The sequence below is a fragment of the Topomyia yanbarensis genome, chromosome 1 (assembly GCF_030247195.1).
Source record: "Topomyia yanbarensis strain Yona2022 chromosome 1, ASM3024719v1, whole genome shotgun sequence".
NCBI lineage: Eukaryota > Metazoa > Arthropoda > Insecta > Diptera > Culicidae > Topomyia > Topomyia yanbarensis.
Genome location: NC_080670.1, coordinates 155,564,658 through 155,586,370, shown reverse-complemented (window position 1 = coordinate 155,586,370; position 21,713 = coordinate 155,564,658). Strand labels below are relative to the sequence as shown.

The 21,713-nt window shown below is 38.6% G+C and overlaps 3 protein-coding genes across 5 annotated transcripts; 2 read left to right on the top strand and 1 right to left on the bottom strand.

Annotated features, from left to right (window-relative positions):
- The first annotated feature begins 824 nt into the window (after positions 1-824).
- On the top strand, positions 825-4,570 carry LOC131678353 (ATP synthase lipid-binding protein, mitochondrial). Of its 3 annotated transcripts, none has more exons than XM_058958431.1 (4): positions 825-980; positions 1,586-1,684; positions 2,596-2,800; positions 3,406-4,570. In XM_058958431.1, the coding sequence occupies exons 2-4, from the start codon at positions 1,637-1,639 to the stop codon at positions 3,567-3,569; spliced, it is 417 nt and encodes a 138-aa protein (XP_058814414.1). In that variant the 5' UTR covers positions 825-980; positions 1,586-1,636; the 3' UTR covers positions 3,570-4,570. The 3 variants fall into 3 exon arrangements, with proteins under 3 accessions (XP_058814414.1, XP_058814421.1, XP_058814432.1); XM_058958438.1 differs by having other exon boundaries at positions 866-995; XM_058958449.1 differs by lacking the exon at positions 825-980 and adding an exon at positions 1,028-1,046.
- Positions 4,571-7,183: 2,613 nt separating this feature from the next.
- On the bottom strand, positions 7,184-8,255 carry LOC131678345 (large ribosomal subunit protein eL15). Its single transcript, XM_058958419.1, has 2 exons — positions 7,800-8,255; positions 7,184-7,616 (listed from the first exon to the last, which is right to left on the bottom strand). The coding sequence occupies exons 1-2, from the start codon at positions 8,106-8,108 to the stop codon at positions 7,311-7,313; spliced, it is 615 nt and encodes a 204-aa protein (XP_058814402.1). The 5' UTR covers positions 8,109-8,255; the 3' UTR covers positions 7,184-7,310.
- A 6,044-nt stretch (positions 8,256-14,299) lies between these two features.
- LOC131678339 (ras-related protein Rab-39B) lies at positions 14,300-17,621 on the top strand. The gene is made up of 2 exons (XM_058958414.1): positions 14,300-14,798; positions 16,302-17,621. Exons 1-2 carry the CDS (start codon positions 14,691-14,693, stop codon positions 16,851-16,853), a joined length of 660 nt encoding a protein of 219 aa, XP_058814397.1. The 5' UTR covers positions 14,300-14,690; the 3' UTR covers positions 16,854-17,621.
- Positions 17,622-21,713: the final 4,092 nt, after the last annotated feature.

The window sequence follows — 21,713 nt, the reverse complement described above, 5'->3', positions numbered from 1 at the left end:
CACATAAATTTATCAGTACATTAGGTAATCACCACCAAACTATAGGAAGAATCGACGGTGAAATTAGTATTGCACACAAAACTTACCACAATCAGACTTTTATTTAGACTTTAGGTCAAAGATCTTGTTCCACTATACTTACACACGATTCCACAATTTCCAACATTTGTTGGCTAAATTAAGTGCACTAGACAAACAAAATACAAGCGAGAACACGCCAATTGTTTAAAAAACAATTTTAAACTTAAGCCAAACATGAACCGCCATGTTTGAAAAACTCAAAAAATAACCAAGTCCATTTCAGCTGCCAGAAAATTTCTCTAAGTGTTGAAATTGCCTTCAAATCGCATTCGCAAATTGCATTTGTTCCTAGCACAGACTAACAGACATAACACTATGAGGGAATTCCCTCAAAAAACATCGATCCGACAATTTTCCCAGAACACTAGCTCCACGCCATAATTTCAAATGTGGCCACAGTCCCAACTACAAATATATTTAAAATGACCGTTAAAGCGGGCGAAGCTTTGTTTTTGAGTGTTATATCTGTTAGTCTGTGTTCCTAGGGGCAATTAGCACAGGCGATTTGAGTCAAACGTCAAACTGTTTAAATCGCCTGACCATGTTCGTCCGCATTTTTTTTGACCGGGGTGTAAATGGCTCTTTAATATTCGTCGAATTTAATTATTTTCCCGCAGCGTGTATATTTTGTTTACAAATTTGCTCTAACGCCCTTCTGAAACTCCCTAAATTAGGAAAACAAAGCAAGCAGCCTTCCATCTAGCGTAACTGTGCCGAAACTTTAGTACTGTTTCCGGCAGCTAAAACGCTGGTGTGTGTGCCATCGGCTATCTGCGCACAACCGTACACGCTTGCTATACGAACACTTGCAAGCTGGTTCGTCACTTGAGGTTCAACGGTGCTGCAATTTTCCACCGACGTTCACTGTTCTTCGATAAGTTGTCCGACCGCATTGTAGAGTGAGTACTATAGTGGTGAGAGCTAGCTAGAAAAAAAAGTAGACCGGAGGAAAATCAATTTGCTTGGTGGACTAATTTTTTTCTTTTACATGAGATGAGAAGTTTTTCCTCTGGCAGTCAATAGTGTTTTTGTTTCTCCGTGATCTGGATGTGAACGGTTGTGCGGATAATTGCAAACTTGCGAGTAAATTGATTTTAGCTGGGCGTTTTTTCCGGTACAGGAGCTCCAGACCGCCATCTTATGCAAGAGATTTAGCAATTCCGGCCGGGTTTGCGAAAATACTGATGTTTACGTAACGACAAGTTGTAATATCAGTTGGAGCTTTGTTCGGGCGAAAAAACGGACTTTTCTTCCCCAGGTGCATCACCTGTAATAAGATTTTCGATGTGATTACGTATTCAATGACAGACAGTGCACAGTTACGTAATGTCTAGAGGATGAAGATTGCTGATGGTTCAGAGTTTGTCGACACCTTCAATTCACCTGACTATACCCATCGTTGAAGTAAAAAAGCAATTTACTGGCATAGTTTGGAAATTATCGCCGACCGGTTCCTTCCACGGGTTTCGTCAACTAACAGTTTTTCTCTTCATTCTCGATACAGATCCTTTGGAGGTACCAGTTTGCCAATACCAGTACAGCAAATCAATTCAAAATGTTCGTCTCGTCAGCCGCTCGTATTGCTCCAGTCGCCCGCAACCTGGTAAGTTCCAGAATATGATTTTTTTACTTTGGTAGTGGATAGAAAAGATGCTTACATAAGAGTTTGCTCTGGTTGGATGAAGAAAAATATTCAAGATTACTACCGATTGTAATGTAGTTTTACAGTTACATAATTTCTAATTGCAACTAATTTTTGTTTTAGCGTAGTATCAAACTTTCAAATCGGTCTTTGTTAGCGTAAGCTTGAAAAGTTTGTGGACACATGACCAATAGTTTATTATATCTTTTTCAATTATGGAACGGAAAATCGAAGTTGTGTACAACAGCACTAGGACAAACGTTCCAATCATTCCGGAACCGCTATTTACCGGATCAAAAATCTGATTTTTGTTTAAAGCGATACCGAGTCAGCTGAATTCGGACTATTTGTAATATACATGGGTTAGAAATTCTATCGATTGTAAATGATATCTACGTTGTGAAAATGTTGTACGAAACTGTCTATTACCAGAAATTAGAATATGTTGAAGCACAGCAGAACTAAGTCAATTGCATCGAGCTTAAATCGATTACAAGTTTAACAAATCTTGATTTGTACATGTATTGATGATTGTTACGCAAGTTTTTTTTAATATGAGCCGCTTATAGGTTTCAAAATTTTTAGTTAGTTTTTACTGTGTTCAACGATTTTTCAAAATATGTTTATGTATGAAGCTTTCAATATAACAGACCCATGCAAATATGATCGTTAATATTTAAGAATCAAGAATCACGTTTTACTTGAAGATGAGATAAGATTTCTTCAAATCATACTCACATGACGCTTTATCGTTTTCAAAGTACGCTAACCTTGCGTTCTCATCGAACAGAATCGATATGTACGTTAATTTTAAACCAAATGTTGAAAATTTTATTCGATGCATCTGTCATTGTGTTATTCTGTTTTCACAGGTTCTCAATGGAACGAAAGCTTACCTCCGACCATTGAGCAGTGCTGTCATCAGCCAGAGCCAAACATTGGCCGCACAGAGCAGCACCCCAGTTGCTCTACTGCCACAGGTCCGGTCATTCCAGACTTCACCGGTGACCCGGGATATTGATTCTGCCGCGAAGTTCATTGGTGCTGGTGCTGCCACCGTTGGTGTTGCTGGATCTGGTAAGAGTTTGGTTATACACATTTGCTTGTATTGTTTTTTGTTGGTGTTTTTTTAAACTTACCTAATTCCCGATCACAACCTGTTCCCATAACACCATACACCATCTAACAAAAGGTATCGGTATCGGTACTGTGTTCGGAGCACTGATTACCGGATACGCCCGCAACCCGTCCTTGAAGCAGCAGATGTTTTCGTATGCCATTCTGGGCTTTGCTCTGGCCGAAGCAATGGGCCTGTTCTGTTTGATGATCGCTTTCCTGATGCTGTTTGCTTTCTAGTCATGCACCGAGCAAATTAACCTAATACCGAAGAAGCTTGCACCTCCTAACATTGACCTGCTAACCACAAACCCCAACCTAACACCTTCATTCATCCGCTTAAGTTTATCCATCAGCATGATTTCGTTTTGTTCATAACACGTATTTAGAGGTAAGAAAGCGCTTGATATTTTATATTCCCATAACAAAACTATCAACCTCAGTAATTGTAAACATTTTTACGTGCATGTATGTTTTTGGTTACCCTGATTTAGTGTATGCAAAAATTTCTAATCTCATGTTTATTCTCTTCCTTAATCTGATACGTCGATGTGCGGCCAACATAGGTGCTGGTATTGGAACAGTATTCGGATCTCTGATTATTGGCTACGCGAGAAACCCATCGCTCAAGCAGCAGCTTTTCTCCTACGCCATTCTGGGATTCGCCCTGTCTGAAGCCATGGGTCTGTTCTGTTTGATGATGGCCTTCTTGCTACTCTTCGCTTTCTAAGTCTACACAAAAGTACGTTTTCAATGCTATTAAAGTAACATCATAATATAATTCGTAACATGAGAAACAAAAAAAACAGCAAAACCAATAATTCGTAATGTGTTGAGAATAAGAACTTTCTTCGAATTAAACCGAAGCATCAAAATCCAAGATCGAAATCTACACGCAATAATAATTATTGTGCGCTATCTGAGATAGGGAAGAAAATTTGACAGACGAAAGCCTGCCACGCATTGAGGGAATGGATTGTTACACACTAGCCATGAAAAAATTATGATGAGCAAGTACGAAGTAGTTATTAATTGTTGAAATACAGCAGGTCGATTGTTGCGAAAAAGAGCAAACATCTGATGTTTAAAGAAATAATGCTGCCATCACACTAACGTTGTGCCCTACGTTCCCCCCTAAAACCATCTTTTAGTTCTATCTATGACTAGAGCGGGCGCACGTTCCATTCCATAGTTGTTTCATGGGTATTCCTAACAAATTTTAAACACCTCAGAACTTAAATAACCAATACGAATAACATCAGAACACAATTCAAAGCTAAGAAACAAGTTAGGCGAAAAACAAAAAATAAGCGAACATACTGTAAGCCTAGATATTTTGAGCCGAATTCTATCAGTGCGAGACAAGAGAAGAGGATCGGGCAACTTATAACATCAAAGTCATCACGGGATACTAGTGCCATCTGTTGAGAGAATGTTGGTTTCCACCGTTAAACGAATCAACGTCGGTAGATTCATTCATTTGTGGTGTATTTGCTAGCGAAACACGGGAAAACACTTTCCATACAAGGATCACATGTATTAATTTGGGAGGATTATTCATGGGATCTCTTCGCGAGCGGATAAATGCGTACATTCTCTTGCCCGTGATGTACTAAGCTGCTTAAAATGTCACCAACAACGTACTACAACAACTGAGTAGTGTAAGGCGAACAATGGTCGGAAATAAAGAGCAAGAGACTAGTTACTGGTACAAAATCGAACAGAAGGAAATGTTTTTAAAGTGACCGAACGATAAAAAGAAATCCGTGAGTTTTCTTCGTCCTGTTGGTTGTGAAATTAAGCTTCGGGAACTTATGGTAAAATACATTTTTCATGCTTTTTTCGATAGTCGGTCCATGTCGAGTTTATTAAATTAACAAAATTGTCAGCGATACATTTTAATATTTTCCGTTAAACTTGCCAGTTTATATTTTTTTTCTGGGGTCTAGCTAGGTGTTTGTTCGATTGACTTTACGTTGATCTATTTCGTATACAGCGCAGGTCTATTGCATTCAAACATTACCAAGGGGCTTTCGATTCATTACAGAAAGTTTTTTTTCAGTTTTCTACCTTCTTTTATGGGCCTCCTCACTCACGCCACCTAGCGCTTAGAAGAAAATTTTCTTCCATAGCCGCTAGATGACGTGACTGAGAATGGTGGCCATCCTGTCAAAAAAATGCGGACGAACATGGTCAGGCGATTTAAAAAATTTGACGTTTGACTCAACTCGCCTGTGCTAATTGCTAATTGGAACAAATGCAATTTGCGAATGCGATTTAAAGGCAATTTCAATACTTAAACAAATTTTCTGGCGGCTGAAATGGACTTGGTTGTTTTTCGCGTTTTTCAAACATGGCGGTTCATATTTAATTTAAGCTTAATATTGTTTTTTGAACAATTGGTGTGTTTTCACTTGTACTTTGTTTGTCTAGTGCACTTCATTTAGCCAACGAATGTGGGAAATTGTGGAATCATGTGTAAGTATAGTAGAACAAGATCTCTGACCTAAAGTCTTAGTGAACGTCAGATTGTGATAAGTTTTGAAGTGCAATACCAATTTCACCATTGATTCTTCCTATAATTTGGTGGTGATTACCTAGTATACTGGTAAGTATATGTGAGTAGATAATGAATCCGAAAATAAGCATTAGTTTTAATTTTCATATTAGGCAATTAAGGGCGATTAAATGGCGCGTTCCGTGGCCGATTTAAGGGCGGGTTGGGCGGCTAAAAAATGACGGCGGCAAATCACCCAAATGTTGCATTTGAAATAGCCCCCTAGTTGCCAGCAATTTTCTGGCAAATTGAAGGGCAATTAGCGCGTCCGAGTTGGCAAATAGTCCCCCGTTAGCCAGCTACTTGCCGTTTTTGACTGGGAATGGATGGCAAATATCGTACAGTTTGTAATTCTGCATTAAGACAGATTGATTCAACAATTCTTGTTTCAATTTTCGTAGCATTCTGCGTTAGTTAAACGCGTGTTCATTGAACCTCCGATATCCTTAACGGGGCATTGCTGTCACGCCATTATCGAACGTAAAAAATTGAATTCAAATGCATTTAATCCTGAAAGGTGCAACAAGTTAAACACATCTCAGCTTTAACACTCCAAACACCAAGCCTCAGAATTAGTCGGAATACAGATTCCTTTACTGTCCTCTAATAGAACGGAAAAATACAGCTCCCATAAATAACCCCAAGCGTGCAGATAGGTTTAAGGTTGCACAGAGAATGCGTAAAATTCGCAAACGAAAAAAGCAGTTTTTTTCCACACCGTATGTCAGATCTTCATAAAAATCAATCAGCGTATGTAGAATGTTGTTACTGTACTGCTGATTGATTTTTATGAAGATCTGACATACGGTGTGGAAAAAACTGCTTTTTTCGTTTGCGAATTTTACGCATTCTCTGTGCAACCTTAAATACCACAAGATTGAAAATCTGTTAACATGAAAATGTAATTTCCTCGTGTCATGCTTTTTTTACCCACAAAATGCACTGTACGTATGAAATTCTCGTGTTCCGCTGTGATATCAACAGTGATCAAAAATGCGATGCGCATTGCATACCATCGGGACATTTTATGGGTAAAAAAGAAAATCACTCAAGACATCACTTTGGGAAAAAATTTCATATCGTAATTAACCGATTTTTAATCTTGTGGTAGGTACCCTAAAAACATCTTATGATCTAACGACCTGTTCAGAGTATCATCCATACAATATGTGGAATCATTGGACTATATGGGTTAAAGTTTATGTATAATTATTTTTATTAGGGTATATAAAACATCTGCAAACTTGAATTTATCCATGGAAGTTAAGGTTGGACAGAGAAAGGGTAAAATTCGCAAACGAAAAAAGCAGTTTTTTTCCACACCGTATGTCAGATCCTCATAAAAATCAATCAGCAGTACTGTAACAACATTCTACGTACGCTGATTGATTTTTATAAAGATCTGACATACGGTGTGGAAAAAAACTGCTATTTTCGCTTGCGAATTTTGCGCATTCTCTGTCCAACCTTAAAGCAAGTTAGTTTTCCGACTAATTTTCGAGTTTCGGTTTTTGGACTTCTCTAGGATTACATACATTTGCCGTTTTCGATTTTAGTACACTGTCTATTGTCGTGTCAATCGCATTTAGAATATAATCCCATAGAACATAAGACTGACTTGCGATTATGGGCAATGCACTTTCATGAAGTGTCAATGGAATGTGCCGTTTTCTGCAATTCTGCTCGTAAGTGCATTCTAGTACACCGGTGCACATAAATCGAAAACTAATCCCGCAATGGTTGGAGATCCAGTGCCTACATACTCGAAAAACTTCGGATAATAGAAAAAACATCAACATTTTTTCTCCAATTTTTATATTCATTTTCAACTATGCAAACGGTATCCATTTGCATAATGTAGTAATGCAATGCTCGTAAACAGGACAGAATATACTGATCCTCTTACTTAACCAATCAACGATAACGGCGCATGTGCAGACGATTGCGCCGGCGCCAGCAAGCCCGACGCGAACCTCCGATGGTCTGTGCATAGCGGTAGCCCTTGCCCAAACCACGGCTGCTCTTGCCAGCCGACGTGAGACCACGCAGCTCACGGTGCTTGTGAACGGCCTGGCAGATCCAGTTAACCTTGGCATCGCGCCGGATAGCGTTGTGGGCGATATCGACCATGATAACCTCGTAGTACTTGTAGGCAGCATCCTGGGCAACCCAGTACGAATTGAGTACTCGTAGTCCACCAACACGACGGCCAACACGTTCCTATAAAAAATGACAATTATAAGTATCTTAATTAGAAAATATCTGCAGCTCATCATCCATCGGTAGGACTGTCAGACATCCAAGGAAGATAAAACCTTCATTGCAGAACTCAGTGTGAATAATTTGAATAAACGTCATCATTTTGAAATTTCAACTTCAAGATTCGATTCATCCAAAACTTACCTCGGCAACCGATTGCAGACAACGGTATGGCTTCAGCTGGTTAACACCATGACTTTTGGGTTTACCATAGGTGCAACCCTTGGCAACCGGGCGCTTGCGGCCTCCACGACGCACACGCACACGGAAGATCGAAAAACCTTGCTTTGCTTTGTATCCGAGACGGCGAGCTTTATCCGGTCGGGATGGTCTGGGAGCACGGTGGAACTTGGTCAGTTGACGGTACTGCCAGACGCGAACACGCAGCAGATATCGCATAACATCACTTTGCTTCTTGCGGTACAATTCCTGTACATAACGATACGCTCCCATCTTGAGCAATGAGTGAGGATAGACCCTAGTAACGAAATCAAACAGGTTTTTGATCAGAAGTCACATCATCGGTCTATCTCACTGCCTCCCGGGTCGTTTTCAGGCGAGCCCGGGGTACTAGCAGTCACGGAGACGTAATCATTCTGATCTGTAACGGAACTGGAAGTTATTACGAGGCCTAAAACATTAATTTAATATACAGAGGCACTTTTCAACAATAATTAAATCAATTTTCTCGTGTTTTGTTTCAGAAGCATGAGTTTTCCGAGTCATTCCAGAGCACTTCAGAGGGGTGCATGGCCATGCTTGACTTCATCATGTAAACAGCGAGAAAATGCTTTCCGTTCAGCCCAATTGTACAATGCATCCAAATTTCCTCCAATTATAATAGTTTGAACTTACCTATCCTAAAATGAGAAAAGGAACAACAAAAAAAAATCACATCAAAACGTTGCCGCAGCAAATTGAAAATGGCTGTGGTTCAACACGCGGTTTCATGATCGTAAATTATTATAGTATTAAACACCTCATAATTGAATAATTATTAGTTAATTGACTTTTTGAGCAATAATCGAAACAATTAAAAGAATTTCAAAAGTTAAAAATGGGCAACCACAATTTTCCTCGATAACTTGTAAAACACAACCTACCTTCCGAAAGACTCGATGACAAAAGAAAGGAAGTTCTTCAGCGAGTAGAAAAGGAAAACGATTGGAGTTGGATTCTAAATGACTTTTGACACAACGCTTTTTTTTTCAACGTTTCACGTTGTCACTTCTGCACGTACTAATTTCTGCGATATTTCAGAAGGGCGTTAGTATAGTGAAATTTGCACGGTAAAAAATTCTCAAGTTGATGCAAAATGATTTGGTTTAGAAGTTTACCGCTGTCTGTGTTCACTACCACTAATATTTTTGACGCATGCAGGACCTTTTTTAGAATGACTTTGGTTTTAAACGAAATATTTGTTGAAAGTATTGAAAAGTCAACAAATGAATTTGTTGGTAATTTCAAGCAACGGTATTGATCTAGGGGCAGATCACTCTAAGAATGTATAACAAATTTGCATCAAATTAGAAAAAATGCATTTAATTTTCATTTTTGCATCAGCTTTGCACTCGCTCGCAGAACAGTTTGTTTAACAAACGTCCTACGTTGATCCACTTTGTTCGACATTTTGTTAAATGTAGGGCTAGTTTTTCGGTAGGGTTTTGACGTCTTACACGCAACGCAAGCAACATTGCACGCAACGCAAAAACATTGCACGCAACGCAAAATACATTATGAATTTCTATTTTGATGGAAATAAATGCATTTAATTTCGCTGATTTTTAAAAATGCATCACAAGTGATCTGCCCCTAGGTATTGATTGAAACAAACCTGAATCTTGTTTACCACTATTGGCGAATCAAAGCGTGATTGACTCACAGATGGCAAGTATGTAAAAATGATGATGGAAAATTTGACATCCGTCAAACTACGGTGCATTTTTTTGGTATTTACGAAACCTTCTCTAATATCTCCAACACGGAATCCAAAACGGCAAGAAAAACGTTAGGTAAGTTATAGAAATCTATCAAAGATATAACTGCAAAAATCTGACGGCTCTTAAATATTTTTTTGTTTTAATAACCGCAGACATTGGTTATCTTTCAGAAAAGAAAAAATGTGTTGTTCACGCGTGCCTATTTTGGTGCATCCGGAAATTTTACCACCTTTTTCAAAATTCCCTATCCAGTGTTTCATAAATGAAAGCAGCTCTTGCAATTCTCCGGCAAGCGCCGAAATTATATCTTCTGGAAAAACTCTAGAAAGAGAACTGCGGAGACTCCATTGTGAATCGATTGGATTCGCGTTTAGCTGTCAAAAAAGGGATTCAATCGAACATTGCCTATCCTTATAACATTGGACGTGTTGCCATACAATGCCGGGACATACGTTGCCAAAAATGCTGTTTTTCTCTCCGCAGTTCTCTTATTAGAGTTTTTGTAATATGTTCAGCTCATTTTACTTCGGCGGATATTATAGCAAGTAAGAAAAGCTGCGAAAACCGCATATCCCTCCTTTATTGGACGGATGGATTCTCCGACGTAATGCAGGACGTTCATGGTCGCAATATGACGAAAATAACATAACCTTTTATAATTCAGAATAGGTTTTGCAATACTTCAAAACTTCATGAACTATAACTTTACCAAATTGCGCAATAAAGTAAAATTAATTTCTTATTATCACTTTAATATTCCATATCAAAATAATTTGTATTTACCTGTAAGAATATCGTTTAGAAATTCACTTTCTCTATAAAAATTAGGCCATCATCCTTTTTGTAATTGCAGGTCTGACAGACAGGTGTCTCACAACACGTTTTCGTTTTGCTTTGATTCTTCAACATCAAACGGGAAAATTGTTATTTAAAACCATTTTTTATATTTTTACTGATTTTTTTCTGGTAGTTCTATTTTGATTTTTTTTATGATAAACAATACAGAGCTTTACAAGAATTTCGATTAGAGGTGATAATAAAACAGTAGTTTTTCTCGTTTGATACTAAAGCATTCAGTCAACTCGATATTTTATTGCCATTTATCGAGACCCAGAATTATTTGTGAATTTTTGAGAACAAGTTGGTTGTTTTGGATACGGAAAATGTTTACCTAGAATTTGGATTCAGTGGATACCCGAACAGAACGGAACACCGGAATTGTTTGTAGATACATTGAATTTACCACGGTTACTATTGTTAACAATATTTTTATAGTAACATCAATGTTTTGGTTTTCAGTACTTTTAGATTGCACACAAAAATGACGCTCTTCATTTTCTCGTGCATTTAATTGGTTGTTATTTTTATGCACATTTTTTCACCTTGGCGTTCCGTATGTCTGCGTCGTGGAACATTTTCCGGTTTTAAAACTTCAGTAAGTAGATATAATTTAACGTGTTAAATATATTAGAAATCATATTTAACATTTTTATTTACAGGCGACATGTACGATCGATGCCAGTTGATTGCGGTCTAAAAGTTCAATTCCTTTCGGCACCGTGAAGTGATCCGGATAGTTTGTGGCCTGCATTGTCGACAGGAGATAAGAAGCAGCTGATGTCACGATTTCTGAAATACGTTACTTGCACTATCGATCGATTGTACACTTCTCGTGTGTTTTTTGAAAAGAGCCAATAAGCATACTGTCAAAATTCACTTTGAGAGGAAATTCTGGACAAACCATTAATCGCCGATTATAAATCACAACAGCAGACGAAAGAGACAACTTTTCTCTTTCATAAAATATTAACATCCATTCTCGGCGAGCTACGGTTTGTCCGGAATTTTCTCTCAAAGTGAATTTTGACAGCTTGCTTATTGGCCGTTTACAAAAAACACGCGAGACTTCCATAAACTAATGGGACATTAAAACACAACGATGCGGAAGTATTAACGGAGATGGTTGGTAAAATGCAGCTCCCTGAAAACCCTATACCATCATATGGAGTTTGACAGCGATCTACATATATGGGGCGTTATAGCTATAAAGCCCCAAACAAATTTTGTTCGGCGCTATGCACAATATTGAAGCATTCCACACGACGTTTTGCGGGATGATTAGATACCAAGCGGTCCTTACACGTTCAATATTTTTGTCAATACTAGAGACTATTGACTAAAGTATTGTACGTGTAATGAAAAAAAGTTGTATTGACGATGTGGATTTCAAACGGGACTGAAATATTGTAACAATATCGTCAATACTGGTATTGACAAAAATGTTGAAATTTTTGACAACACTAGAGAATATTGACAAAAATATTGTACATGTAATGGAAAAAGTTGTATTGACGATGTGGATTTCAAATGGGATTGAAATATTGTAACAATATCGTCAATACTCGTATTGTCAAAAATATTGAAAGTGTAAGGGCTGCTTAAGGGCCGCTTATCATTCAGAAAATCGGCACTTAGTAACCAAGTACAGCTTTTAATGATTCGATCCAAAATTATTGTTTTGATTTTCATGGCAGTGATGCTGGCTGTACAGAGACGCCATTCTTGACAGGGGGCTGGTAAACTGCGCAGAGCGACACTAGCTGGGAAGTTTTATGATTGCCCGACATATAACCCGATTCAGCAACATATCGATCGTGAACCGACAAATGGGCCTAAATAACAAATGTACACAAACGCAAATTTGATGAATATCTTAAAGAGGAGTAAAACACTTAAAAAATATAAAAACTCATTTATAAATATTTCACACTTCATGAAAATCAATGAAAAACAAAACGGCTGATCCGACTTTCAACTGTAAACAAACCGCCAGGCGGGTTACGCCTCTGCATTTCTAAGGTGGTGTATACGGGCGAAATTGGCAGCATCATTGTTTACAAGGTCCGTAAACAGAATCGCCCTAAACAAAAACCAAATGCTTGTTACGCCCCGTAGGAATAACAAGTTTTCCCCTCCAGCGAGCACGGCGAAAGCCACATTTGATTAATAATAATTATAATAATTTAAAATATTTTTTTTTTTCAATTTTATCAACGAAAACGTTATTATTAGAAAAACTCATAGTAAGAGAACTGCGGAGAAAAAAACAGCATTTTTGGCGACGTATGCCCCGGCATTGTATGGCAACACGTCCAATGTTATAAGGATAGGCAATGTTCGATTGGCTCTCAAACGTGAAACTTATTCGCTCGACGCGCCAACTAGATTTCATTATTGGTACCAGTCAAATGATGACGAAAATGTTTTCTTGCATTGATGATTTAGGATGGTTGTTCTATTTAAATTGTTTAAGATAAACATTACATAGTTTCACAAAAAGTTTAATTACGCATGATAAGAAAAAAACTCGTTCTTTCATTTGACATATGAACGTTCAGTCGAGCTCAATATTTTATTACGAACTGTTGAAATCCGGAATTATTTTTGCATTGTTGAGGTTAGGTTGGTTGTTTTAGATACGGAAAATGTTCGCCTAGAAATTGGATTTATCAGTGGATAACTTCGACTATCAACAGCTGCAATCTTTAATCCAGTGATTTCCATCCACTATCGTGTTTTATATCGAGATTTCAATCTCTGAATTTCATTTTAGTATAAACTGAAACCGGAGGAACGAATTCTTAGTGATGTAACATGAAATTAACCATCTAGATATTTTTCAGAGGTAGGAAACATATTTTCTTCCTCAATATTACTTGTTTCAAAGTTTTTCAATACATTTGAAAGCGCAGTTGCAAACACTGTTAAAATATGATTTAATTTTCTGAAACGAATTTTCAAAGCTATCTTCCTAACTTTTTACTGTACGAATTTTTCAGCTGACAAGATTATGATCTTGCTCCGGCCAATAGTGCATGTGTCGTTCTTGAGCATAGATTAAAAAGGCTGCGTGTTCCCGTATGCGATGAGCTTGTAGGAAACGATTTAAACGTTGAGCAAAGGTACTATGTAAGCATCTACAGACTGATTCAACTATGTAATGAAAATATGCAAATAAAAAGAAATGTTCATGAATCACAATTTTGCTGGAAATTCAATTTAACAGTAAATCCGCTGTAAAAAAGCAAAATTGTTGTGAAAACAATGTAAATCAACGTTTTGACTTCCAAAATCTACAACAGAATAACATCCTAAATCGTTTGTAAGTGGTTTCAATCAAAGGCCTTAGCATAAAGGTACGCAAAGAGTGTGCATAAAGTGAAGCCGAAAAAAGTCTACCTATCGAGCAAAATTAGAATCCAACTTTGCTGCAGAGGTATCAGAGATGGATTCCAATTGTGCTCGATAGGTACACACTTAAAATCCATTACCTACCAGTAGGTAATTTTTATTTGCTGTCCTTATTTCACTGCCGGAAAACGAGGGAGAGGGAATTATTTTTTTACTCAAAATTAATGGGATGAAGTTTAGTCGGCTTTGGGGAATATCCCATTATTTTTGGGTAAATTTCGACTCCCTCTCTTTCGTTGGAGGAAGTGGGATGCACCGATTTAAAATTACCTACTGCTAGGTAATGCAAGTTTTCTGTGTAGGCTTTTTTTACTTAAACGTTGCTTAAACTGTGGAGCCAACCGCCGTTTATTGCCGTGGTAATGCGGGCACCTTGTGTTCATTTACGTCCCATAATTCATTCTTTATAGTAAATTGACAACTCAATTTTCACTAATACCATCAAACTATCGTCAAATCAAAAAGTCTCGATCGTCGTTGTCGTTGAGTCGCGAGTGTTTGTTCCGTGACAAGTGATTAATATTTTTGCTGCGAAGTTAAACATTCTTGTTTTCGACCAACTTCAAAGTGTGGGCAGTAAAAAATAGTGTTTATGTAACTAGAAGAAACCACATATAGAACATTACAAACATACCAACAGAACGGCTACAAAAAATTCTGTAGTGATCGGGGTGCAAGACACTGCCAGGCAAAAAAAGCTGCTGATAAGATTGTGCCTGCTACCAGCATCGGTTCGAGTGTGTTCGAAGAGACAAAGCATTAGCGAAAATTGTAAACAGAGGACATTAGAAGCACTTACTCATTACCAAAATACTGCGCAGATAAGGCGGAAACAGCTTCAGTAATGGTAGAACCAATGTTCGAATATCAATTCAGGCACATTCTAATTGGGGACAGCACAGTGGGAAAGTCCTCACTTCTCAAGTACTTCACGGATGGCAAATTTGCGGAGGTAAATAGTGCATGTTTTTGCAATAATTTGTAATTTGTAGTTTTATTGCATACGAAAATCTGTTAGTTTACACTGTACATCAGGTCAAGGAAATGATCCGATCAATGCAAGCCCTATCATTCAAGCATTCTCTCATTGGCATGAGTTGTGTTACAGGTTGTATCCACTTAGTGTCTACCGTATCCACGGACATAATTAACTTCCTCGACCTGAGTTAAGACATATGTCGGCAGGTTATCGTGAAGTTGTTCATAAACAAATTCGCTCTGTGATTACTACAAAATACATGCTTTTTGATCCATGATTTGGACTTTTATGGTAAATAAAATGATACGGCTTTCAATGCAAAACCGAATACGTATATTGAATTAAAAAAATATGAACATTTTCCGCATGATATAAAAACATTAAGCGTACTGAGTATATATTTTCTTCAGACGTTTGCATTTCAATGCAATGTCAAGGTTCGAGTGCTACGATTAATGCCGTTGTCCGGTTTCAGCTCAGTGGAGCTAAGTTCGGATGTATACAAAGGTTATTTTTTCAAAGCTACGATGGCTTACTTAATTCCAAAAGTTGCTTCCGTGACCTTGGAAAGTGCAAACAAAAATGTTTCCGTATAATTTAATAAATTAAAATTACCTCCATTGCTTAACAATCGAAGACGGGTTTTTACATGATATGAGGAAGAGAGTTTTTCAATAAATAGTCTAAAACATTTACAAGCAACCCCAATACCGGTTTTTGAAGAACTGCTCAAACTCCAATACCGTATATTATTGGTAGGACTTTCTCTTTCAGCCGGTTGCGCTTGTGAGCTTTAATGTGTTTTTGTTACCAGCATTGAATCAAAAATTGAGAAGGTGCAATCGTGTCTATATGGTAGAATGATTTTGTGGCTATGATGTATAATACTGCCGCTATGCGCTTAACTGTCCCATGTGATAACGGATTATGTATAAACATAAGCCAATTAAGCGTATAGCGTGAATATTCATCCAATGAGGAGTTATCAGTGGGAAGCGGCAGAAGGAAGTATTTAAGAGGTGGGTATGGAATTGAATAATTACCATATCTTTTGCGATATAATTAGATAGCCTATCCATTGTCAAAAGTTGAACAAACTTTAAAAATAATGGCAGATTTAGCAATATATGTGCTTATATATACAGTCTTGCCATTCGATGATTATAAGCTTCTTGGTCTCTGATAGGGTATCAAAAAGTTCCTTTCCGTTACCCAAATTTTCATAATTTTAACATCTGTCAGTAGCTTTTATTGTACATTGCATTCCACAAAGTTGGATGGGACTGACTAAGGCGGATCAGAGTAACGTAGAAAAACCTTATCATGGAGGAGTGTACCTGTCCAAAATTAGCGTGCTGCACTTCACGAATTGTGAAGTATATTCCAAAAACTGTTCTTAATTTAGTGTAAACTGCTGATCTCGATATTACATTTTTGCCACACAATAATCGTTTTACTCTTCTCTTTTCGTTGCAGCTATCCGATCCCACTGTGGGGGTGGACTTTTTCGCTCACTTGATCGAAGTTAAGGACGGTACCCGTATCAAGCTGCAGCTGTGGGATACCGCCGGTCAGGAGCGGTTCCGTTCAATTACCAAGTCCTACTATCGCAATTCGGTCGGAGTACTGTTGGTGTATGACATAACCAATCATGCCAGTTTCGAACACATTCCGCTGTGGATGATGGAAGCTAAACGGCACATCGAACCGCATAGGCCGGTTTTTGCTCTGGTAGGCTGCAAGCTAGATTTAGTAAATAATGGTGTCCAGCGACGCGAAGTTAGCGTAGAGGAGGCCCGTTCCTTCGCTGAACAGAACGGGCTCATTTTCGTGGAAACTTCGGCCCGCACCGGTGTCAATGTGCGGGAGGCATTCAATCTTGTCACCCAGGAGGTCTACAACCGAATCCAGACCGGTGAGTATAAGGTCGAGGATGGTTGGGATGGCATTAAGAAGGGCTTTCAGAGGCCAAATAATTTAGATTTTAATCTAGTTGTAGCGGAAACGGCGAGAAGCTCATGTTGTTAAATTTCCGATAACTGGTAGCGGTTAAATATTTGTGTTATTTAACTAAGTTCAACGACTCACAGAATAGTCTATGTAGATCAAGAAAAAATGGAACCCTTTGGACTGATCCAAGTTTTATAATTTTGTTCCATTGACTCAACCATCTCTCAAAACGTCAATATCTTTAAGTGATAAATACCAAAACTATAGCGACAAATTTCACTAAATATGCTAGTTGGCTGAGATGGGATAAATATTTTCAGGTTAAGATTGAAATATGGACCGTAAAGTTTATTTGATCTTTTTTCAAATTGATCGCCGCATATATTTTGGAAATACAAAAAATGTGATATATGGAAATGAAAAGATCTGGATTGGCATTGTTAGTATGTGTGTTCAATCCTGAGAAGGGTTTTGCGTTCCCTGCAAGTATCTGCAGTTGATATTCATTTGTATTTTTTGTGGTGTTAGCTCGTCAGCAATGTTTACTTTTATGGTGCTGCTTTTATTTTATATTTATACAAACTAAAACAACGGCCATTATTTCAAAATTCACATCTTCCGTAGAAAGCCGTTTGTTCTAGTTAGTTTACAGTAACTTTAGTTTGTTTTCTGACTTCTTTGCATGATTTTATTTCTGTATATTCAAAGGCTAAACAAACAAAAGCTAAGAACACATTTTATATGTATATAGTATGCTAATTACTAATTTAGTCATGTAGTCGATAGTAAAAAAATAATTTAAGATATTACTGGAAACCATAATAAATTTTGCAACATTATAAATTATTCAACTGTTGATTTAATTTGCTACACAATATCACAAGCGCCTCTTCGAAGGTTCAATAATTGATGTTTGAGAATGTCCTATTTTTTCTGAATATATTTATTTGGGCACAGAGGGCATATCAACGATTAATTTAATGCTGAAGATTGTAGTTGAATATTTTACCGCGACGCGTGAACTCGTAGTACTGTTTATAAAGACTTTGGAATGTGGCATTAGTTTTTCTAAGAGAGATTTCATTCGATTTTTTTTCACATAAGCCATTCCAGCCTTGATCTGGTAATTCCGGGGATAACGCACTGGTTTTAAAAGCCACTCGTTGTATGCTCGAACTCCAGCCAAGAAGGATTTTTAGTGAACAATAGAATCGTAACGTTCCCAGTTCGTAAAAGGGCGACTGAAAACAGGAGTCCCTAAGTCAAGATGTATCTCCGTGTCGAGGACTAAATGGCTGGCGGGCATACAAGCCCGATGAAAGGGGGGGGGCAGCCAGGGCAATTACCCTGGGACTCGGGTCGTATTTGGGAGCCGCGTTTTTACCCGGAAGATGGGCGAACAGGTCTTGTATTCATAGAAGAGCAATAAAAATAGCAATAGTAATTTCTTTGTAATCATTCGCCTTATTAAATTGTTATATGATGATAGCATAAAAATAACAGCTTTTTTGTCAGTTGACATTTATTAGAACAAATGTTCTTAAGGGAGCTGTCTACTTTGTGAGCAAGTAAAAAACAAACGTTTTTCGTATGAGCGACCGAAAATAAAAGTCTTGAGGATAGAACATGCTTCGTTAAATCCGCTTCAAATCTATCAGAATATGACAACCGGGTATAACCTTCAAGCGTCAAAATCGGACTACGATTTTCCTTTGTAAGAGTCGGATAAAAAACCTTCAGTATAAAAACCGGGAAATAATATATCCGCTTTGTACAAAATAGTTTTTTTGCCGACTTTTAATCTTGAACATCACGATATACGGATGCTAGTGTGAACGATTTATTTATTTTTAACCGGTGTTTATGCTGGAGGTTCATCTTTGCCGAGTTTTACGGTTATTTTTTAAGCGACTCTTATGCTGAAAATTCTCTGTCAATAATCAATAGAGTATCAATAATCCCAAGGGTATAATGAATAGCAGCGTGTTTTGCGACGTAAACTGAAGCAGAATTATTGAGTTTGAAAGAAGTGGTGAGGTTTTGATTGAATATACCGAAGTCAGTAGAACAGTTGAGGCTTGACCCAACGGTCTAAAACATCTTGTGGTAGCCCACTTCTCGAAATTTACTATTAAAGATATTTGGGACCACTTGCGGACGTATGTGATCCGGGATTCCACGAATCTCGTCCTTTATGGATGTGTCGAAGAATGTAATTGAATCTGAAGCATGAGGTTGACACAGTTGGGATATTGAGGTTGACACAGTTGGGATAATATGAAGCGGGACTGATATTTTGTGCCATGTAATCGAAGTACAAGGACATAAATCGGGTTTAAGAATTGAGCTCGACAAGCCTCTCAAAATTTGCCGTTACTACCGGGTTCAAGATATCGCATCGGATGAGCAATCGATATGAGAGGACCCAAAAATCGATTTGTCAGCGGAGGGATGCCCGCCAGCACTTCCATACTCATCGTATGGGTCGAGTGTATGCAGTCCAAAGCAATGCTCAAACAACAATATTGCATTCGCTCTAGTTTGATGAAATGTATGTTCGCAGCTGAGTGGAGACAGAAACGTCTCCTGGGTGAGCACCCCACCATGTTCCGGTTATTGTACGGAGAAAGTTGATCCTTTGTTGCATTTCTGTTTCAGATACCTCATGTGACATCCGCATGTACCTTAATAGTCGAACCAGACCCCGAAATATTTGAATTCATTAATTGAAGCTGCAGTTGCGCTGGTTCACGCTTCCTTGAAAATACGACTAGCTCAGTTTTCTCCGTGGAGAACTCAATACCCAGCTAGAGGGCCCTAGCAGACAAATTGCCCAAGGTATCTTGCAATGGTCCTTGCAAATATACAGCTTTGGGACCTGTGATAGAGACTACACGGTCATCTGCAAGCTGCTGTAGAGTGCTGGCAACACATCCGTCAATGTCATTCACGTAAAAGTATAGAGTTCTAAGCAAACCATTTGACACAAACCACTTTAGTGGTTTGTTTTCCTCCAGCTGTCATATGTAAAACTGTCAGCCAATTTAATCATTTGAAATAGCTCGCATAAAATATTTATAATGGTGCTGAAATGCTCTTTGTCGCTGTAAAAGTCATTCCGAAGACGTACAATGCCGGTTGGTCAGGTTCCATCATGAAAATAATCCGACTCAAAAGTTATTTTCGATTTGTTTTTCTCCACCTATGACAGGTTGAGGAAAACAAATCGCCGAACACACTAATACAGTTACAGATTGTCAAGTACTCTATACAAGAAGGGGGCTAAGACATGAGCCCTGCGGAAGACCGGTTTGAATATTCCACGCTCTCGTTAGTACTGTTTCGTTTTCGTTACCATCGGGCCGTGCCCTAAAGAGTGCTCATCAATGTTTCTCTCGTTAGCCCGTCAACGAACCGGCCCCAGCAGCCACGTTTCTTGGCTTTCATCAAACTCTTCATTTGCGTTTCTAACATCGCGTACTGTCGATAGCTAGCGGGTAGCCCGTCGTCCCGGAAGGTCTTAAACGCGGCGACCTTCTCCGCGTATACGTCTGAGCACTCTTTGTTCCACCATGGCTTGGGAGGACGCCCACTACTGTTCCGTACTCTTCCTCCGGAGGAAGCTCTTGTGTGGTCTCGATTTTTCCGGATATCGCAGGCGCGTAGATCTTCCAATCAATATTTCATGTGAGGTCATACGAAACATTGATTGTATTCGGTGGCCCTAAACCGTTATCAATATTAATTACGATTGGCAGATGGTCGTTGCCGTGGGGATCAGAGACTACCTTCCACATGCAATATTAACCGCAGCGATGTCGAGCAGAGGGACCAGTCTAAGGTGCTCGGACGCGCTGGTGGGGCAGGAATCCGCGTCATTTCACCCGTGTTCACATATTGTCATATTGAAGTTGTCACAAAGCTCATGAATTGATGTAGATCGATTATCGGCAACTCCATGCCGTACCGTGGGAGTTAAAATCACCTAAAACTAGTCTCGGTGTGGGGAGGAATTCCGCAATATCGCCAAGCCGTCGGTGGCTAACTGAGGCTCTAGGGGAGATATAGGTGGAAGCAATGCAAAAGTCTTTGCCTTTAATTCTAGCTTGACAAGCGTCAGCTTCAATGGCTGGTGTCGAGGGGAGGTCGATGCGGTTGAATGATCACTATTTGATCCCCAAAAGTACTCCTCCGTAAGTCTTCTCGATCCAAGCGAATAATATTAAAATCGTGGAAGTTAAGATCTATTTCTGCAGTAAGCATATTGCAAAAGCATCACATTTTAAATAAAAGAATCGATTTTTGGGACAATTCTTCTGCAATTCCACAGTGACAGTAATTTAATTTTTGCCCTTGAATACAATCCTATTGTTACTAAATAAAACATTGTTAATGCCTAATGTGGCTACGCCACATCGATTTTTTTCTCATGCTATCCGACTTCGCTACCGCTCAGTCGGACTTAAACTTAAGTTTCCGATGACGAGTACGAGGACGCCGGTTGTGCGGCATAGCCGCATTAAACTAGCTTCGCCAAAAACCTTACTTTCGGGAGCACAATAACCCTATGAACAAAATTATTAGGTACAATTTACTTTAAAGCTAATTAATGAATTATTTAAAATTTTCGCTTTCCGCCTCATTTTTATGAATCTACAACACTAAACTAGCATATTCACGAAAGAAAAACATGTTTTCCACTTACAGGGGGAAAAGTAGCTAAAGTAAACAATTACCGAAATATTTAATGCTGTAAAAATACGGTCCACAACGTCAGAGAAATTTATTAAGCCAGCACTGTTTTCTTTCTCTGGCTGAGATATGGGAACACTTGGGGTTTTTGATGTCCCTGGAAGTACTGGGAATTCCTTTTCTAAGCTCAGGTTTCTGAGACCGGGAACGACTTGCTTCGGTTTTGCATCAGCACTTTCTCAAGTA